This window comes from Arvicanthis niloticus, chromosome 3, assembly GCF_011762505.2.
Source record: "Arvicanthis niloticus isolate mArvNil1 chromosome 3, mArvNil1.pat.X, whole genome shotgun sequence".
Taxonomy (NCBI): Eukaryota; Metazoa; Chordata; class Mammalia; order Rodentia; family Muridae; genus Arvicanthis; species Arvicanthis niloticus.
Window position 1 is genome coordinate 42,485,038 of NC_047660.1, and position 22,418 is coordinate 42,507,455.

Consider the following 22,418-nt stretch of genomic DNA (forward strand, 5'->3'; position numbering starts at 1 on the left):
TACCTCAGAGCACCCAAGCTGAGCTGGTGACTTGCCTCAGTTGTCATCATACTGGGTCTGTTGTTTTGGAACCAGAACCTTCACTCTAAGAGCTTTGAGGAGAGGCTGCAGGTTATGCAGAGGTGGGCAGGGCAGCCTGCCACACACAGGACTGAATTACAGTTCTTTGAAGATGTAAATTTGCCAGGAGTTGATTGTGCCTTCCTTTAATTCCAGCACTTGGGAGTCAAAGGCATGTAGGTTTGAGGCCAGCTTGGTGTATGTAGTTGGTCTACATAGAGTTCTGGTCCAGTCAGAGCTGAAACTCTGTCTCAAAAGTGTGTGTGCGTGTGCATGCATGCATGCATGTGTGCGTGCGTGCGTGCGTGCGTGCGTGCGTGCGTGTGTGTGTGTGTGTGTGTGTGTGTGTGTGTGTGTGTCTAGATTGGAGAAGAGCCTCTAGACTAGCAGCTCTCAACTAGGGCTTGTGACCTCTTTGGGGGTCGAACAACCCTTTCATGGGGTTTGCCTACAACCCTTTCATGGGGTTTGCCTAAGACCATCGGGAAACAAGATACTTATATTATGATTCATAACAGTAGCAACATTACAGTTATGAACTTGGCAGTGAAAAGAATCTTATGGTTGGGGTCACCATTAAAGGGTCTCAGCATTAGGAAGGTTGAGAACTGCTGCTCTACACTGTATGAGCGGTGAGCCGGAGCAAAGGAAGGCAGCAGGAAGTGATCAGTCGCCACAGCTCCACGCCAGTGTCCGTGGGAGCATCAGTGGGAGGGTGGAGTCACTCAGCTCACACAGTTGGGATTCTGTTCTAAGATGAGTGAAAACTTAGTGTTGTCTGCTTTGAAAAGTCAGCAAAGCCTCCTGAAGCCCTTGCCCTGTCTGTTGGAAAGAACCCTCTTGTCTGCCTGCCTCACATTTCTGATAGAAGACAGACAGGTGGGTGAAGACAGTGGGTAGCTGGGAACAAGCCAAGAAGGGAAAAAAGCAAAATGCAAATATCATTATCAGGAACAAGAAAAATATTTAGCTGGAAAATGGCCTATTATGGGGCTACATGGTTTTAGGGGCCATGAACAATTTACATGCCTGGCATAATTTAAATTAATTCTTGCCCTCCCTTCCTTTCCCAATCACTCTCATTCCCAAGTGCAGCCTTCGGGGAAATGCTGGTAAGAAACAGTTACATTGCAGGGCTGGACAGGGCCTGCTTTTCTTGCTTTCATCATTACAGGGGTGAGCGGAATCTAAATGCTTGCCAGCTTACAATTGTGCCAGTGGTGGTGATGTCAAATCTCAAGGAAAACCATGTTGTTCTGAGTGGAAATTTCACACATTGCTTTTATTATTAGAAGCAGCAACCTCGCTGTGTGGTGGTGTTGGGCTAGATCCATGTTGCCTTAATGCAATAGTAACCAAAACTCTGCATAGGACCACAACCCACCGTTCATTCTGATTAACCAGAGGCAGCTGGCCCTGGCTGCTGCCTCAGAGACAGCGTGCTCAGGCTGCCTGAAGATCCAGGACTATGAGCCTTTTGGCAGCTGATGTGGGGACAAGGCCCTGGTAAATTCGCTTAAAGAAGGCAAACCTCTTATTATTTTATTTTCTTTGTAAAGCCCTGAAGATATGGGACTCCAGAATTCAGCAAGAATTTCCTCTTTGGATTAAAAAGCATAAATATCCTCATAACCTCTCTGGGCTAGAAAGAATACGTGGATCCGGTCCCTGGCACCCAGAAGTTTTAGAGTCCTTTGTGATACAGTCACCTCTGGAATGAGGAAGAAACTTGGCAGCATTACTGGACATTTCCCTGAGGAAATGGAAGACTGTGTGGGTGGAAATGGAAGTGGAGAGAGGTCTGTGTTTCCTTTTTGAGGGAAGTAGACTGTTGTCTTCTAAGCTAGAACTGCCCTTAGGGCCTGAGGATTTTACCATGGCTAGATGATGTAAATTAAGGCTCATCCCACCACTAGTAGCAGGTGTCCATATGCTTCCTTCAGCCATCGCTCATACCTGGCTCTCAGGCACCTTTACTACCATGGCAGGAGAATATGATTGTTCTGACTACAGGGGCCGCCCGAGGCAGGCTTGCACACTGTAGCTAGGTTGTATCCCAACCCTAAAGCACATTGGGGTGAAGGAGAGCTGGAGATGACTCTGGGGAAGGCCTAGCGTCTGTCCATTACTTGGGGGGCATTACAGTAGAAGGAACCAGAGGCAGAAACATCCTCTCCATAGGCATACACAGATGGAGACCTTTGAGATCCCACTTCTCTGGTGGGCATTCCCAATGGCAGCAGAAGAAACCTCAGTTCCTATTGCTACACCATTTAAATAGCTCCCACTCCTGGCTACTTACTATTGTCAGGACTGGGTGTGGGCAACCCACAGTGGGAGCTGTGGCTCTTGCCTCTGTCTCTCTTCATATAGGGTCTAGGTCTATACCACCGGTCAGAGGAAAATGGCTAAAGACCTTTTATCACTTCTGATGCTACCCAATATACCCCACCATTATATGGTCACTCAAATCTCCATCATACTCGACTAAAGTGTTGTGTGCCCACTTGTGTGGTCTGCAGAGACAAGTGAGTCTCTGCACTTATCAGAATGCAACTGGCCAAAGTCTGCAAGCAGCCAAAGAGCCTTTAGTAGACTATTGTAAAGTGCCAGACAAAAGTCAGAATCAGCATCCCATAACAACCTGACATGCTGATACCACCATCAGGGAAAGCCATGTTCTGAGAAGGCCTCTCCATCACAGTAGTGGGGGACCCACCACATGCAGAAATCCTTGTGGAGGAGCACAAGGACTGTGGAAAGGTCAGTTTCTCTAGGAGCACATTCCAAAGCAATTAAAATAAACAATGTCCACTAAAGAACTCAAAAGCTGATTGTGCAAAAAACTCATGAAGTTCAGGACAATACTGACAATTCAAATAAAATTAAGAAGAAAAATGGTCACAAGTGGCCCACCAAAATTGCACCAGAAAGACATAAGCCTCACTAACCGAATAACAAGTAATGAGAAGGGATCTATACTAAAATACCTAAAAGATGAAAAAAGCCCAGGATCACATGGTTTCACATATGATCTTACAAAACTTCTGAGGTATTAATGCCAATTCATCCTGAACTATTCTGAAGATCTGAAATGCAAAGACCTTGCCAAACTCATTGCATGTACCCAGCATTCTCTAGTTACCAAAACCTCACAAGGACACAAGGAAAAGGAAAAGAAAACTACTGGGAACGTATTCCTGATAAATACTAACACAAAAATTTGCAACATACTATCAAATTAAATTTAGTAGCACATGAAAAAGATCAGTACCATGATGGTGATGAAGAGTGATTCTGCATATGCAAATCAATACATGCAATTTATCACACTACTATAACAAATGATAAATTCCAGTAAGCAGAAAATGCATCTGATAAAAGTCAACATCTCTTCATATTAAAAGTCCTGATAGATGAATTATTACTGTTTATCAAAATAAAGGCTGTTCCTGACAAACCCATAGCTAACATCACACAAAACAGGGAAATGCTGAGAGCATCTCTCTAAGATTGGGAACAAGATAAGCTCATGAGGTAAACACTAAAATTAGGAAGTCCCTGAAACTGACCAGATTCACTATCTTCCTCCCTCCCCAAATGTATGTAAGCAGTAAGGACTGCTGTGAAGTATGCTCAGGCTAGCTGAGATGCCTGGAAGAAAGCCAGGCCCATGCAATTGTATAGAAGTAGCTGAGACCAGCCCAGAAGCCTGGGAAAGGCTCAGGACCACTGGGCTACCAGAAAGTGTCCAACATGCTGAACAGCCTTTCTGAAGGGGTCTCCCATGCTGTGGTGGGCTTTTGGTGATGTAGCTGTCATTGTGTTGTTTCTGCTCTGTTAAGTAATGCCAATAAAACTTATTGATGTACCAGTTTGGATCCTGGTGGCATCTTTACTTCAATCTGTTTCCTATCTGGGGCAAATAGGTAGATATCTATTCATGTCTCCCCATAAATAGTGTCACACACATCTAGAAAGGAAGGAGATATTTGATACAGGTGTTATAATAGGGAAGAAGGAAAATGGGGGAAGAGCTTAACTATGGAGGGCAATGCAGAGGACAAGATGGGGACAGAGATTAATAACACTAAGGATTTCTGAGAAAGTCTATGGAATTGTAGTTTATACTTACCTATAATTACATATAGTACACACAAAGTATTTGTGGATATGTAGTTATGTCACTTGGGGTGTTAATGCTTTCTCTAAGAGCCATAAACTATGTAACAAAGATTCCAGTACCAGTCATGGGAAACCTTCTTTTGAGTTGTTGGTCAGGGGAATTCAATAGACCCACCTCAAAAATACCCACCCAAATAAAAAACAATTATAGGCCATTGCCCTGCTCGTGCTTGCCTCCCAGAACTTGAAGGTAAGCCCCTATTGCTGAAGATGCCATAGACTTTGAACACAGGAATTGGGAGTCAGAAGTGACCTGGACACCTCCTCCCTGAAGACTAGCTCTCCTTAGTATCTGAAGGTGCTATGCAAGCTGCCAAGAGCCTACTCAAATATCAAGTCTAGGAACCACAATAAGATGCCTGCAAAGATGCAGTGTGGCACTTACATTTTGGGAATAAGCTACAGCTCTCACTGAATTAAAACCTGCTCAATAGGAAGGAAGTCATGCCTGCCACTGTAAACTTAGCTAACCATCCATTGCTGAGGCCATGGAACCTGGAGGACAATGCATTACTGCAACTTTCCTAAACCACTGTAATTTCTAAGTGCATTCTAAATGCCATCCTTCTACCTACACATCAGTGTAGCTCCTGCTTCTCATTAAGGAGCTTCTTTGTACAGCAGAGACCATTACAGAACACCACCAAGAGTCAAGATACAAAGAAAAACTGCCCATGCCCAGCCCCAAGGGAAAACAGCTACCACACAGGCTCAGGGAACACTGCAGAAGAGGGATGGAAATATCTTATGAACCAGATGACACCTGATATGAGACTGTGTCTTCTATATATGACAGAGGATGTTTACTCATGCAATTTCAACAATATGGTAGCCTAAGCAAGACCTGAGCAATGACAGGACCAGTTGATATGACATGCCATTGAACAAGGACCCACTGCCCTAGATAAAGAATTATAGGCAATTAATGACTGCCGAGGAAGGAATCATTAGTCTTTCCCAAGGATGAGCCCCTAACTGATTATCTAATACCAGTGGTCATTTCTAAAAACATATCCATAGGAGCAACACTAACTGGACTCAGACTGCTGTATTTATATTTATGTATATTTCTAACAATAATAAAGAGAAATAATTCAATCAGTAAATAGGCAGATGAACTGAACTAAAGAACACTATCAAAAGAAGAAGTGTGAATGGTCAGTATATAAAGTGTTTAACATCCTTGGCCACCATGAAAATGCAAATGAGAACTCCATGGAGACTCTACCTCACCCTATTTGGAAAACAAGTGACAGATGCAGCTTAGGAAGTAGGGAAAGGGAACTTTATATACTGTAATACAGTGGGTCTGTGATTTGGCCCATCCATCATGGAAATCATAATGGAGTTCCCACAAAAAAAATTAGGGAGATGCCCTGGTGACTAAGCACCACCTGTTCTTCCAGAGGATCCTCTTTGTTTCCAGGCACCTACATGGGAGCTAACAAACCATCTGTAAGCCCAGTTCCATGGAGATCCACCCTCTTCTGGACTCTGCAGGTACTGCACACTCATGGTGTCCATACATGCAGTCCAAAATAAATGTATACATATAATAAAACTAAATTTCAAAAAATTAAAAGCAGAATTATCAATATAACCCAGATATACTACTTTGGTTATTTGCCCAAAGAAATCTCAACTAGGATATAAAGAAATCCACCTACCCAAGTACCCTAGTATAGTATCTATAATAGCCATGTTATATAGTCAGCCTAGGTGTTGATCAGCGATTGATAGGTATGTATTAAAGAATTACTCATCTATAAAGAGTGAAATCGTGACATCATGTGAAGTGACATAAGCTGTCGGCACAGAAAGGCAAGTGTTACCTGTCCTCACTCATATTTGGAAATAAGCCTTTGGGGAAGACAAGAGAAATCGCCACACTACACTCCCCTAATATGTACAATTCATGTGTATGGATAGAAAAAAATTAAAGTTTAAAACCTGTTTTTAGCCTTCATAAAAGTCTATGACTAGAAACCACTTGCAGTTTCAGATGATTCCTCTCAAAGGGGAAGTGTCAGGTCTACTTAATAAAGCTCTGGCAGGAAGCGTTGTGATCCTTAGTTGGTAAAATCATCGGCGTCAAATGAGAATGCAGTGTGGTAATGTAATCCTGTAATCCGTGCTAACCACCGAATACAGAGGATGCCCTAGATATCAAAGCGAGCTGCAGGGTCACAGAGCTGTAGGCTGAGCATCTGGTAGCACAAGGCTCCGTACTTTTCTCTGACTGGAGGTGGCGCTTCTGTTTATTTCCACTGCTTTTAAGGCAGTTTTTATTTTATTTTATTATTTTTTTTCTTGGCTTGTGTGATTTCTCTGGCTGTAGTGACCAGCTACAGAGACAGCTCTTGTAAAAGACATGGCTTTACCAGCTGCAGCCCCTCTTAAATATTCACCTGAACTCAATACAGAAATTGTACCTTTCTCGACCTGCGTCTTTGCATTTGGCAAAACACACTGCTAATTTTCAGATGAGAGAGCCAAACTTCAGAAAAATGTCCCAAGGTCTGACTCCGAGTGTGACACATAAGGAACACAGCTGAGGATAACTCAGCTGTCATTCTTGAGCATTATATCATATCTTTAGGCTATTGATGGTGGTGGTCCCTCCATGTGACATCTCGAGCATGGAATCTTGTGTGAATGTGACCTGAGGAACCTGCCTCATTAGCCACCCTCACAAATCTCTTCTTCCTTGTCTCTGAAACTCTCAGGCCAGTCTGAAATTTCAAATCCCTCACAGGCTTTTCAAGGCGCTCTGGCATCCATAGACTGTGACAAGTCACTGTCACTTTAAATAACCAATGTTTCTTCGTATAAAGAAAAGCAAGTGGATGACAACTGTCTGCTAAAGCCCCGGGTCCTTTGAGAGGGCCTGCAATGGGGCTCTATCCTAATGCGGCTCACGTGGTGTCCACCTGCAGCCAGCAAGCAACACTGAATTTCAACAATGAAAGTTCAATTAAGAAAAACAAACCACTTTACCTTAGAGTCCAGCTGCTGCATGTATGACCACAGATACTCTATATTAGCTCCAAACGGGTGAACATGAAGAAACGTTGATATGATGCCTGAATTGAAACGAGACAAAAGGATAAACACTGTAAGTTCTTTGGAGGAGAGTGGGGAGGAGTCTCAGTTAACAAATGCCATCTAACCTCACCATGAACTGAGTCATGTGGTCTGACCATTTCCAACACCTGTCAACCAGCATCCACGAACAGTGCGCTCGGCAGACAGTAACTCTCATGGAATAGGGATGTCTGGCGGTTAGCGTGGCTGGACGTTGGGAAGATGCATAGATGGATAGAAGTATTTCTAAACAAAGGCTCCTGGAAGCAGCTCAACTACCAAGTGTATGCTTGATTTATCGATCTGAAATTGTAGTTTCTGGAAGGTTAAAATGATCTGTTTTCTCTCAATGGGCTTTGTAGTCTGAAGATAACTTAGGCAGCTGTGTCAGAGATCACGCGGCCTCGAGTGTATTTGATAATTACAGTCGCTGGTTATGAACTGTGTATAATCTACATCCCGACAGTCTCCACACAAGTCGTGCCACTTCCATGGGCTGTGGCTGCCGTGGAATGGGATCCAGGAGCTCTCCTCTCCTCTCTTCTCCTCTGCTCTAACTCACGCGGTCGTCATTTGTAAAGGTCTAGGGATGAGTGCTCTGCAGAATCCTTTCCATCTTGGTCGTACTGACAAATGGCTGGATTATCAGTGTCAGGACCCAACTGAAAAGTGTGATCTTCCTTCCCATCCTCCCTGTTCCCGGGTCCAAAAGCAAAATTGTGAGGGAGTCAATTCCACAGACAGTGTGCTGCTCTTGGTGAAAAGGTCGAGCTTAGATGGAGGCTAAAGTCTTTAGTCAGGTGTGAGGTGTATTACATCTCCCACCCTGTGTACTGGAGAACTGATGCTGGTGTCAAAGGTCACCTGCCTAAAATGCAGGCAGGGCAGGGCAGGGCAGGGCAGGCACCGGCCAAGCAGCAGGCCAGCCTACATTTGCAGGGGTCTTGAACTCATTAGAAATGGTGTTTGTCCCCCTGTCTTCCTCTGTGATGTGTGGGATACTCACGGATGAGTGCCAGTCAGGTTTCAGACAAGTCCCCAGCTTATTTTAGGATAAGGATAGAGAATGAAGGTCTGGACCAGTTCTCTTGATGACTGTCTTTTGAGGTCTGCGTGAGGGCAGTAGGAACAGTTACATCTCCATCACGCTGAAATATCTGTATTCTGAGACTGACTGTTCTGTGACACAGAGAGCTCACCTTTTATTCCGAGTCTATGAAGATCTTTTTCTGATCTACAGTTTTATGGCCTAATAGGGGACCATCTATAGGTGATGATGGTAATTTTAACGTCTTTAAGTGAGACCACTTGAGAAAATGTAGTTTCTCTGTTCTGTGTGCTTGGTTTTTTTCTCATTTGAAAAATCAGATTCAGCTTTGTAAATTAAGTCTCTTTGTCTTCTTGAAAGGAACCAGGTTGTTTCCTGGAATGGAAAAGGGACGGCTGTGTAGGTGGTGTGCAGGTAACCATAGCTGCTGTGAATTCTTGCATGAGATAGCCATGTCCTATCTAGAAGACAGCATTTCACAGTATTTCCCCATCCTCTGACTCCTACATTCTCTCCACACACTCCCCACCTTCTTTGCTGTCCCTGAGCCTTGAGAGAAGGTTTGATACAGACGTCCCACTTAGGCCTAGAACTCAGTCTCAACTCTCAAAGCTCTGACCATTGCATCTCTCCATTGACTGTGGATTACTGCAAAAATAAACTTGCCTGACCAAGGCCGAGAGCAGCCCAGGTCTATGGGTATAGATATTTAGATGCCAGCCCAAACCCTGGCAAAGATGGGGTGGATGATTGCTAGGTCCCACCCCTTACTGAGGAGCTGTGAGCAGTGGATAGCTGCTGGGGAGAAGAGGGTCCTGATTTTTGATGCTGAGACCACGGATAGGCTCACCAGGCTCCAGTGGATAGTCCTGCCCCATATATAAACTTAGAAGGGTACTTATATGCGTGCATGCAAAACAAAACCCAAAACATGAAATTAAGAGGATGATGTTTTGAGAATATATAGGGGGAGTTAGAGATGGGCAGTGGTGGATATAATCATATTTGTGTGTGTGTGTGTGTATTTGAAATTCTCAAGAATAAAGCAAAATAAAGGAAACATTTCTTAATGGACAAAAAAGAGAGGGGCTCATAGTGTTAACTCCAGAGTTAATGAATAATGCCAACCCGTCCCCAAATGGAGACTCTTTTTTGGCCCTCTGGGAGCAGCTTCCAGGCTTGGAACCCAGGCTACGCTGGTGCTGAACAGGTGGGCTGCAAATGGAAGGGCTCTGTTGCTCTGCCTATTTCTGCGGAGCAGCAGCAGGCCTCCCTACTTAAGAATGTGCTCCCAATAGAGCGGAATGTATTTGTAAGCCAACAGTCTAAGTAGGATAAAAGGAGCAGACGTTGTCCTACTGGGCTTTTTACCATGTCTCAGAGCCCTAAAAGCTACTTGAGAAAAATGCAAACCAGCTCTGCGTGAGGAGCAGTAGCTCTCATTTGGAAGGCCCGTTCTGGCAGGCCACATAAAAGCATGCCATCAGGGCCATCTATTTTATCCTTGTTTTGAACCTTTCTAAGACTAAAGTGGTAGTGTTGGAATTAACCAAATAGTACTAGCTTCCCCTCACCAGCATTCAGTTCTGTTAGGTTTTTACTTTAAAGCACTCGGCGGCAATATGATGCCAGGGTGCTGGATATGACATAGAGAAAGCCAGAAAAAAAAATGGGGGAGGGCCATTTATGTGGATTTTCCGTCTAAAGAAACAGCATAGATGGTAAATGCAAACATTAAGACTGAAGGAAATCTTTTCAGATGGTGATAAGGATAACAGAGAAAACCAATGGCAGAGCACAGGGCCCCCTGGAGGTTGGTGGGAGCTATTTTACACTGAGGGGTCAAACGCAGGCTTCTCTGAGACAGTGAGACTTTGAGACATAGGAGACATGGAGGAGCCTTCCTTACTAAGCCTGCTGCACACTTATGCACTCCTTGGGGTGCAAGGGCCCTGAGTCAGGAACAGTCAGGCAAGACCAGTGCTAGCTGAAGATGACTGTGGCTCACATCTAGAAGTATGTGTGGGAGGCGGAGCCTTATTTGCCAGTAGGGGCCTTGGAATAAGTTCTAAAGGTTGCAGGAAACAGAAATTGGAGAGACTGAACCGGAAGATTCTGAGATTTAGAGACTAAGCTCAGGAAACCTCAGTAAAGGAAGAACCATGAGAGAAAGTGATTGAAGAGAAAGAATGGCCTCCTGATGCCTGGGAAGAGAAAGAGTTTCTAGATTACCACTGGAATCCAGCTATGCCAAATGCAGCTGATAGGTTAGATTAAGAAACTGGGAAAATGAACAGTTTCCGAGGGGGCTAGAGAGCTGGGCAGACAGGGACAGAGAGGCTGTGGGAGCTGCAGTGCTCTGGAGAGACTGTGCTTGGACAGAAGGTCGGTAGCCTCACTTCCCTTCAACAAGAACACCAAAAGTTACCATCCAACGTTCTCTAAGCGTAGTATCTTTATGTTCAACTATTTTTTTTTTTTTTTCTAGCACCCAGGTATTATGCCAGGCATTCCAGTTCTAACACAGGGGACATGCATGAGCCAGTGACACAGCAATGGGAACAGGAGTGTGAGGGGGTGCCTAGTGACATGGATAGATCCTGGCCTGAAGAGGAGTCAGGATGGGGGGAACACACATTCCATCTAACCATTAAGGACCTGGTGGTTCTCAGAACCAGGGAGGCTGGAGGAAAGTGACTTAGCCCCCGGCTCAAACTGTAAGAAGGGGTTTGACTGCATCTACTTGGGATTTACAGTGAGGAGGAGTGTCCTGATTGTTTTTTGTTAACTTATTACAATAAAATAAATAAACAAAACAGAGACTCTGGTATCACATGGTCCTAAGAATGAACAGAACCTGCTTTGGCCTATGAACCTGGAAGACAAATGACCACAGGTACCTTCCCTGTTCCTGAAGGTCTAACCCCATTTGTATTTGTATAGTCACTCAAATGCATTTAATGTAGGTTGTTTTTCACTCCCTTTGTCTTCCAGGCAACTCAAATCTGTGTCATTTTTCATATAAAATTAATGTGTCCTGAGAAGGTGTTGGGGCATCTGAATATTCTCATATAGTCCCAGATGTTTGCCAAATAGTAATCTAACCCGGAGTAACTGCAGATACCGGAAACTAAAACGGGACCATGATGGTAGGATTTGGGTGGGGTGAGGGGCAATAGGGAAGGTAAGACGCAGAAGGGGAAATGGGAAAAACTGACAGGAAACATTTACCTGGGGAGGGAGGATGGGAGGGGAGGCAACACACAGGAAGAGGGGAGGAAGAGGAATAAATAACACTAAGGATGCTTGAAAAAAATCCATAAGGGATGATATTATTTCATGGTTACTTAATTACACACACACACACACACACACACACACACACACACACACACCACATTTAATTGAAGCTATGACAATTGGGGTGACAATGCCCCCACCCCCATAAACTAACAGAAGCCCTAATGCCAAGTAGAGAAAACTTCCTTTTGAGTTAATGGTCATGGGAATTCAAGAGACTCCCAAAGCAACTGCAGTTGCCCTCGTTGCCCCCCAGGAAAACAAGGCAAGATCCTGTTGCTGAAGACACAGCACACTCCATACATGGGATTTGGAGAAATCAATCTAGATGGCATCTGGAAGCCTCTTCTCTGACGATCAGTTCCCATAGTATCATAAGAAGCCATGCAAGCATCCACGGAGAAAGGCAAGCAATGATTCTATCCAGCTGCTGATGCCAGCATACCACATCAATGGCCAGCACAGCAAGATACTCTGAGAGGCAACAGTGGGACTGTCTCCTAGGGTAAGCAATAGCTACTTACTAGGACGACACATAGGGAGGAATCCATGCTTGGATTTCTAAATTAGCCAAGTACTTGTGGCTGGTGAGGGCATAGACCTAGAGGAGAACCCACTACTTGCTACTTTCTTAAACCAGTATAATTTCTAACTGCATTGTAACTACTTTTCTCCTGAGTATAGCTGTCACCCCTCATCAAAGAGGCCTCTGTTTTGCAGTAGACTAAACTCAGTAGAGAAAGTCATACCTGGTCAAAATGAAGGTGCCAAGTGACTGTGGGATAACTACCCCAATTAACACACTAACAGCACACACACACACACATGCACACACACACACACACACACAGAGAGAGAGAGAGAGAGAGAGAGAGAGAGAGAGAGAGAGAGAGAGAGAGCTGAGCTCCAGGAACACCACAGAAGGGGTGTGTATGGAAATATTGCAAGAGCCAGAGGACCAAGACAGCTGCTACAAGATAGACTCTTCAAACATGCAAACATGAGGGAGGATCTGGAAGGAGTTGGGGGTGAGAATGGGCAGTGAATATGATCAAGAGATACTGTATGAAATTCTTCAAGAGACTGCAAATCTATTTAAGAGTAAAAAGGAGAAAGTGAGCTGGGCACGTGCATTCCTCTCTCTGCTTGTCTGTGGGTGCCATGTGACCACCTCATGTTCCTGTTGCTGTGACTCTTCCACCACAGTGGACTGTAACCTCAAAACTGTGAGCCAGTCAAGTCCTTCCTCCCTTAAGTCACTTTCATCAGGATACTTCATGGCAATGTGGATGGTAACTAGGATGGTGGGGCCTTAGCAACAGAGGCAATGGCAGTCTTCCACAGGATCCACTGCCCAGCTTGGAGATACTTCTCCATCCCAGAACCCTTTGGGGAATCAAAAGGATTGCTCTCTTTTAGATGAATATATGTCTGCCTATTTAGAGGGCAGGTTTGTGGGAAGAAGTCCTATCTTTTTTTAAGCCATTTACTAGAGGAAGGTAAAAATACAACAGAAGCGAAAGGAAAGATTGTTCTTAGTGTACGTTGATTGTGCACTAAGTCTCCAGCCTCCTTTGTAGCACAACATTCTGGCGTACTGACTAGTACTAGTGTGCACCAGTTCTAGTGTGCTGATGAGTACAGTCCTTGTTTTGTTTCCTCCAATCCACTGTTTACAGGTAGGCTGGCTCCAAAGGTGAACTGGGAGGGGAACATTCAGTTGGCTGTGCAGACTTGTATTAAAGATTCTGATGTCCTCATACTTGTCTTTCTATTACACTGGAATAGCTAATTTCTTTTTTCTGTTACTAAAGGCATTAGTAGAGGAAGAGAGTTATAAACAAACAACCCCCCCCCCACCTGTCTCCTCTTGTTAATGGACAATAATTAGGGGCTGGTGAGAAAGCTCAGCAGTTAAGAGTGTTTATTATAGAGGACCCAAGTTTGGCTTCCAGCATCCATGTCAGGAGATTCACGATGGTCTCTGACTCCAGCTTCAGAGTCATTTAATTCCTCTGGGCTCTGTGGGCACTTATGCACATGTTCACATACATATATACATGTAAATAATTCAGAATTTACAATAATTAAGCACATACTTAAAATTCTGTGGAAATTGGCTAAAATGTGTATATATATAAACACATTTATAATCTACACACATTGTATACTATATATACACAGAACTACTTAAAAGACATCATAAATGAAATGTATTCTCCAAGGAGAATGTAGAATTAAATAGGAGGCAATCTCCAATGAAAAGGAAAATAATGTAGGGCCTGTTCCAAATTTTAAAAGCTTGGAAGTGGTCAGAATTATTCACACTTCTAGAAAGTTCTCTACAGATCATTATGAACATTGTAGGGGCAGTAATCACAGTCACACTGAATAAAATAAACAATTGTCAGAGTCGGAAGTATTTTCTGAGGGGAGAAAAAGCCAGTTAGCAGCTACATATGAGCTCGTTTTGGGTTCTTGGAACGGATGCACATCAGCATGTCTTTTGAGACGTGTGCATGGCATATTATTACAGCTGTATATCATCAGAGAGAACAAAAATAATTGGTTTTCCTTGGAGTATCTCTAAGTTGATGTCACATTCAATAACCCGTAGTTGAAAAATCTATATGTGATGGATGAAGTTTGGACTATCTTTTGAATTTAATTTCTCCTGTGCCAGCTTCTGCAGGCCCCAGTGAACCTGTCATTTTAAAGGTGAGAGAGGATCCAATATTTAGAAGATGTTGCTTCTGCCAGATAATGACCTGGCGTGGGGAGGAAGTCTGCCTCATGTGTACTGTGTTCTCAATCCTCACCATTAACACCTTGCAGAGGAGCCAGGGGTGGTTCTAGGAACCTGGAACCCCCATGCTGGGGTCTCTACCAAGGTGCAACGAGGATCACTGGCTACATCTTTGGGGGGCAAATGGATGTTGTAGGTGAACAGTAATTTATTTTCTCTTCCTTAGGGACCAGCATCTCTTATTCATCTCAACTAAATGAATCCACATGGCGTGGGAATCTGGTTTAGACATTGCCGATGATCCTAACAACATTACTTTATATACAGTGATTAATAATCAGCATTACAGGTCTGGCCTTGGGGTTGACTTTGGAATAGAGACTCTGCTATGGGGCTTAAAGGCTCATCTCCAGGCTCAAAATTGGCTAAATGCCTGGCTTGGCTTATGAACTTTTGAACAAGAACCAACAGAATCTCTTTTTAACATTCAGAGTTTTGACTCACGAGATGTGAATTAACTTAGTTTTCTGAACCCAATTTTCTGTCTGAGAACTACCTAATGTTTCTAGTTCCAGAGAAGGAAACTCTTGCCAGTCTGTATGACACTCATTTGAGATGTACATTGTATAATCTTGATGAAATAAGTCTGACCTCTGACTGGGAGACTTGGCTATTTAGATTGTTGTCACAGTGGAAGTAAGTTACTAAACTATTGTCCAAGTTGATTCTCTGGGGGATGATTTCTGTAAATAAATAATGATAAGACATTTCTCTTACCTATTAGCAGGGCCTCCTTCTCAGATTTTAAGCCTTGGCTTCTTTTTTCAGTGTTGTTCTCTCGGTCTTGGTTAACCAATGCAACCGTCAACACATTGATTTCCTATAAAGTTAAAAAGGCAAAAGCCATGTAGGTATTTATGTAGACCCCATGCATTTTAATGAACAGACCCCACCCTTTTCTTAAACTCTATAAAACAGGCCATTGTTTTCTCTTATAGATAAAAATCTTAAAGTTATTTGTACAATAATAGGCGCCTAACTTCGCTCCCACAGAACCAGGATACTATTTAAGAGTAGCAAATTTGACAAAACTATCTTTTTGTCAATTAAACCAAACCAACCACCTCTAGTCACAAAGGCTGTACTTGACTGTAACCATCATAATATGTTTTAATTCTAAACATGGAATTTTGGGGGATGTGTCATCAAAGCTTACAAAAGACTGATTACATAATAACTGAATGAACACGGACTTCAGGAAAGGCTGAGAAGCTGAGGTAGAGCTGAAGGTGGAGTATTTGAGTAGGAGTAGATTCTTATGAACAAGAAAGTAGAGAAGGCAAGGCAAACCTGGAGAGGTTTTTCTTTTTTCTTTTTTTTTTTTTTTAATAAAAAAACTAAACAATGAGGAATTGAACAAGAGCTGTCCACGAATGGCATGCCACGCCTGAGCTGTTTGGAATTAAAGATAGAGATAAAGATATAACTCATATCCTCCCATTATTGATTTATGACTTGAAGTAGAATGTGATATGATAGAAACTTAATAGCTTGTACATATGTGTAATCACCAGGGAAGTTGAGTCTTGTTGGAAGGAAATTTCTAACTGAAAGACAGCTCCCTCCCCTTGAAGGAGATCCAACATGGTTGAATAAATGCACCTTGTACTCAACTTTGCCATGGGTAAGCACCAGGGCAACAAAGAAACAATTGTAACTTTCAGTCAGTGGTTGCAGGAGAGTGCTGGAAATCAGCAAGGACGATTACTGAACCTCTAAATAAAATTCAGTATCAGAATGGCACCCAAGAGAATAAAGCTTTAACACTAGGTCTCTGGCTGCGAGGGAGGCGGGCTGCTCTGTATTGTAAGAGAAAGGTAAGCTGAAAAGTACCATAGTCCAAGCTATTCAAACAGTTACTGCTAGATGCCATCTTACCTTAAAAGCCTTGAAACCTGTGAATCTTTACAGGGTATCAGGTAGTCCCTGGGGACCTTACAGCCTCAGGACAAGTAGCCTACCAGAGCCTCAAGAAGGTCCCACAGATCTAGGAAGGTCTCCTCCTTGGGACTGCAGTTGCTAGTATGGACAGTTCCTGCATCAACCACACTTGCCTGTTTATCCATGTTCTATAGCCACAGAATCACAGATGCAAATGTTCTATCAGTACCCACAGGCCTAGCAATAATCTCCACATTATATATTGCCAGAAACATGGAAAACAGCATGGTGCACACAGTTGCCATCTGAATATATCCCAGGGAATGTAAGAAAGGTATTTTCCACAGGCCATGGCCATAGGTACTAAGGACAAAGCCCTGGTATCATCTGTACTTGTCCCTTGGACCTGTAGAAAACTATCCATATTCTACAGCTTCAGAGGAGCAGCTACTATACTACAAGCCCAAGAACAACTGACAATTATACCCTGAGGCTTTGGTGATGGTGACCAGTGTCACATACCCCAGAATTACTGTGCTCATCCGATGGGAAACATGGAAGGTCCTTTCCCATCCAGTGAATCAAAACATGTGAGAGTTATTTCTATAGGCCCAGACATAACCTATATTCATCCTAAGGGCCCTAGAGGGAAGGATGCTTCATGTTCTATGGCTCAAGGTATATTTTTCTTATATCTTTGGTGTCACTTGTACTTATTCTAGGATCTAGGACAGTTCAATCTACATCTTGTAACACCAAGACTGTGGCAGCTGCCATCACAGATCCCAATGCCATCAAGTGTCCTACAGTGTTGGTACCCAAGGATTTAGAAACCTATATGAACTGCAAAGTCATAAAACTATTTTCATGAATCACTTTATCTAGGCCACTGAGATCCAATACACATTGCTGATATCACCATAGCCAAACAAATCACACACAGGATACACTGTTGAGAACACCCATAATAAAGCCAAGAGACCTACCCAGCAAGCACCATACATCCAACGTAAATAAAAAACAAAATACTTTCCTACACAAACTACTTCATAAATTTAGAAGAGGCAACTCTTTCACAAGACTCACAGGCATCAGTATAGGGATATAAGAAACAGAAAAAGAAGCACACAGCCTCCAAAGGAACTTAGGAATTCTCCAGAAATGGATCCAAATTTGAAGGAAATCTATGAGAAGAATACAAAATAATTATGCTAAGGAAGTATTACAAGGTATAAGACAGGTGACCTAAAGAAACAAGAAAGCAGACATTCCAGAAGGAAAAGAACATTGGAAACCCACTTCATGAAATAATAGCAGAAAATTCTTGAATTCTCAAAGAGATACTGATTCTCAGCTATAAGAAACTCAATGCACTCAACTAGATTTGACAAACAAAACACTTCACCAAAACATTATAGACAAGATGGTAAAAGTATAATACAAATTAAGATTACAAAAGCAGCAAGCAAAATGCTTCAGGTCACATACAAGAGAATTCCCATTAGACTTTTAGCAGGCTTCTTTGCAGAGACCTCACAGGCTAGAAACAATGTATGATATAACCAAAGTCCTGAAACAAGAAAAAGCAACAATAGAGTATCCCATACCCACCCCCCCCAAACCCTGCCATCCAAGATTACTGTACCTAGTAATCAGGGAAAACCACAGAATTATCACTAGGAGACCATCCTAACAGGATACTTAATAGGGAATACTAGGAACAAAACAGTAGCTACCATCATGAAAATACACAGGCACATAAAACTCACGGGAAGAATAGTTGTATAAAAGAGAAAGGGAACATTAACATGATGGAAAGCTACTGGATCACAAAGGTAAGTGATGATCAGGAAACCCAAGTAACACACACAACAATCAGGAAATGACTAACAAAAGAGGGGGAGTTTATAATTATCAATAACATTGATGGTAAATGGATTACATTCATCTATTGAAATATGCAGACTGGCCAACTAGATCAAACAACACAATGAAAGCAAAAAATCAAGCTCTAACTATATGCTGCCCCAAACAAAGACATCCAGAAGATTCTCATGCCACCACTGCTTATAGAATCTATGTGAATGACTGGAAAAAGATAGTGCTCACAAATGGAAACCAAAAGCAAAGTGGGACCATGGTTCTCACACCAGATAAGGAAGATTAAATAAAAAGAGCAAAGATGTGGGGTGGTAGGCTGTGAGAGGCAGCTGGGTACCTGGTCAAGCACAGGCCTTGAACCCCAAAGACCCTAAACGGACGGCAGGAATTCATCTTTGCTCCTGGGACCCCTGGTTGCTTTCACATAGCCACAGCCCTTACAGCCCCTCCCAAAGAGAGGTTTTTGGTCATCACTCACATAGCACAGGTAGAGGGTGTGGCACAGACTGCAGAGCCTTAAGACATCTCCATATTCATGAGGTACCTAAAGGCCAGAGGGCGTAGCCAATTAAGCATTCCTTCTCAGACCCTCCTCCTCACAAAAGGTATTTAACTTCAGGCCCGCCCTGAGAACATGGGGTACAGCTTCATCTATTTTCTGCCATGACAATAATATTTTAAGACCATGGACTAGCTCTCCTCTTTGGGGCCTGCGTGGGGAACCTCAGAGAAGGTCTTCAACTACTGAGCCACCTTCTAACCTCCCTCTGATGACCTCTCTACATTCCAGCCACGGAGATCTACCACAACCAACAGTCTCATCTTCCCTGCAGGACACCACCAGAGCTCCTCCCCCCTTGCCCCTTTGGCTGTGGGTCAATCCAGCTCGTATGCCCTGTCTAGGTCCTTCCATAGCCTCCCAGCGGTGCCTGAGAGCCCAAAGGCTTGAGACCATCCAGTCCCCAGCTGCCTCTTGACCCAGGGATCCCCAACCCAAGAGCTCTGGCCCCTGCAGGGGTCTCAGACTGTGTTCTCCCCACCCCCAGAGTGAAGCCCTGTGGCTTCTCACAGCCCTATGTATGCCTGGTGCATGAAGTGAACTCAAATTGCCTTGGCCCCAGCCCCTTGGGGCAGCAGACACACGGGACCCACAACTCAACTCACCAGACCCACTCCTGTGCTTATGCTATAGACCAACACAAAGACAGACAAAAAAGTCATCATATATTAACAAAACAACTCAGCAGACAACATAACTAAAGATATATCCACCTACCACAGGAACACCTGAAGGGATAAAGAACAGCCTATACACAATAATAGATGGGGATCTTCAATATCAATTTTTCTCAATCATCCAGACAGGAAATGAACAAAGAAATACCTGATTTGAGTAAAAAATTTATAGATCATGCTTTACAAAACATCTGTCAGAGATTCTGGGCCAGAAGGCTGAAGATGATGCTCCAGTGTTCTAGAGAATATTGAGGACTATCTAGGCAATCAGCTCTCTCTGTCATCTCTGTGAATTTTGAAGCCACATCCCTGCACTTCCTGAATTCTCTGGTAATATTTATTCCTTCTCAAATCTCTGATGGGGTTGAATACTAGAAAGTTATAGTCTCACAATTAAGCTTAAGTTTTTTAGGACGTGAGAAGATATTTAGGTTAAGAAAATCTTTTTAGGATGGTAATACAAGTTGGGATAGGAAATGATTTAGATACAGAGCTCTAACTCAGCAAGATAGGATAGAAAATAGAACACTGTCTCCAAACTGCCAAGTGCTTATGCACTGGATGTTATAATGTAAGCCACAGTTGATAGTTTTTCATAATTGTTATTGTATTCAGTTTATATTTGAAAGAAAAGAGCCTTTAATTGGACTAAAAAGGGGAATTGTAGAGAGAATATCTTGTGTCTGAAGGATGGAAAAGCTACCATCCTTTTGTCTCTAGTATTCCTGTAAGTATTCTGTTAGGCTGGTCCCCTATCCATAAATTCTGTGGTATTCCCTAACTGATTATTGGGTAGAGTAATCTTGTATGGCAGGGTTTTCGGGGTGTGTGTGTGTGTGCTCTATGCACCGGTCAATAATAAATCTGATGCCTGGGCAGACATCAGATTTAATCTGATTTCTTGATTTAATCTGTCTGGGCAGACAGATTAGCTGGGCAGGAAGTGGAAGGCAGGACTTCCTGAGAGGGAGAAAAGAACTCTGGGAAGAAGAAAGAGGAAGAGACCTTTCACCAGGAGACATGAGAAGAGACAGACATGACTATGGGCCTGGAAGATATAGCTAGCCATGTAGCTGGATAGGACTAAGCGGTCTGTTAACTTAGATGAGCTATTTGAGAGTCTGCCCAGCTAAGTAAGACCCAAGCTTTGAAATATTAAAAGGTTTCTGGGTGGTTATTTGGAAAACTAGCTGGTTAAGGGATAATTGCTACTGTATTTGTTTCCAGCATTAACATATACAAAATATTAATAATTTTTTGTTTACACACAGTGAACATTAAAATACAGCAAGCTTTAAGGTTTATGTGGGAATGGAGCATTTTGCAGAGTACTGGGGATACGAACAGGAACTCCTTATGAGAAGAAGTAACATATGGCATTTCCAGATCAAGCTTTTGTAATTAGAGCAGATAAGGCTTATTTAAATTTCATCTTTCTGGGCTAATGGGGTCAAGGAGTCTGCTGAGTTTTGTGCATGGTTTACATTAAAGATAAACAGGGATGTGCACTGGGCTTCCATGCCTGGGAATGTAAGGATGGTAAGCAGAATGCAGGCTGAGTTACTATGAAGTCTCCCAGGAGAGGATTAGGAAGAAGAAGAAAGAAGAACATTAACCAAGAAGATGGTTACATCATCAAAAAATACCAGTAATGAACCTCAGAGCTAAGTGGAAATAATATCTTTGAGAGAGGGTGATCTATTCACAGCCTGAATAATAATTGAAGACAAATGAAATTACACACAAGAGTTTAGCAGACAACAGGACCACATTAATTGCTAAGGCTGAGTGGTATCCTGAGGCCAGCACACAGTGGAGGATTCAGTTTAAGTAAAGGAAGTGGATGATGAAGGAAGCCAACATGTCAGGAGCTGGCAGGGAGTGGGGAATACACACAGACGATGCCACCCATGGGTATTGTTCAGTACCTGTCCCCATCTCCAGTGCTCGAGTCATCAAGAAACAGACTTTGAATAGGGCCCAAACAAATGCTACAGAATAACATTGGCTAGAGCCCAGATAGAGCTGTGACTTGTTCTGAAAATGCCATGGGGGTGGATCAGTGAAGACGACGGATAGGACCACCCTCCTGTGGAAACATATCTTGTTATTGGATATTGTGGTCTGTCTTCACTGGCAATGGCTGTAGGGTAGACCCAACTCCCCATATAGCACCCACACCCATCCAGAGGACCTGGGCCTGCTGGAGAGCTGAGGGTTGGCAAATTCTTCAGCTTTGGGGTGCTCTTGTTCTTGCTGTTTGTGTTTGTTGGTTTGTTTTTTAAGTCTTCAAGAAGGGTGACAAACTTTGCTGAGAAGAAGGACAGGAGCCCCCGACTACATGGGCTCTGAGGAACACTTGTTGCCTATGGTGAGTTGTCTCTAGAATCTCTAAAAGTAAATACAACTTTCCCATTATAGTCAAAAGTGTATCTAACTAGATACATGGGTCTATACAATCATTTAGTGAAGTGGACAGACTTGTGATCACTCAAAAATTACCCGTCTGAGCCTCCGTACTTAAGCCTGCCACAGGTATAATTCAAGGTAAGCATGTATGTCACATATTTTGCTAATGCTATCCTTAAAGTTACTATTAATATGCTTAAGTACTAAAAGACAGTATAATGACAGTAGATAGCCATTTTATGTGCCGTGCCTCTACCGTTTCTTACCTACTAGAAAAGGGGTTGTTTTATGTTAGTGACTCATAAATTATTGGCTCGTGAGAAAAATAAGAATAATCTGATTAATCTGTGTTTATAACACTGCTGCTTAATTGAAACAGACGATTACAATTGGTGGCAGTCTGAAAGTAAAGTAAACATAAAATATATAAATATAAAGTAAACATAGGCACTATTTTAGTCTCATGTGAGCTTTTACTTAGTTTCTAAACATATAGATCTGATGTTTCTGAAAACACATTGAAACAAA

General features: G+C 42.9%; 1 protein-coding gene across 6 annotated transcripts in view; it reads right to left on the minus strand.

Annotated features, from left to right (window-relative positions):
* Positions 1–22,418, minus strand: part of Enox1 (ecto-NOX disulfide-thiol exchanger 1) — a 547,589-nt gene that overhangs the window by 7,098 nt on the left and 518,073 nt on the right. For all 6 annotated transcript variants that reach the window (XM_034498830.2, XM_076930694.1, XM_076930695.1 and 3 more), the window contains 2 exons: positions 15,201–15,303; positions 7,243–7,328 (listed from right to left, as the gene is read on the minus strand). In XM_034498830.2, coding sequence (XP_034354721.1) covers positions 7,243–7,328; positions 15,201–15,303 — 189 coding nt within the window. The remainder of the gene's footprint in view (positions 1–7,242; positions 7,329–15,200; positions 15,304–22,418) is intronic.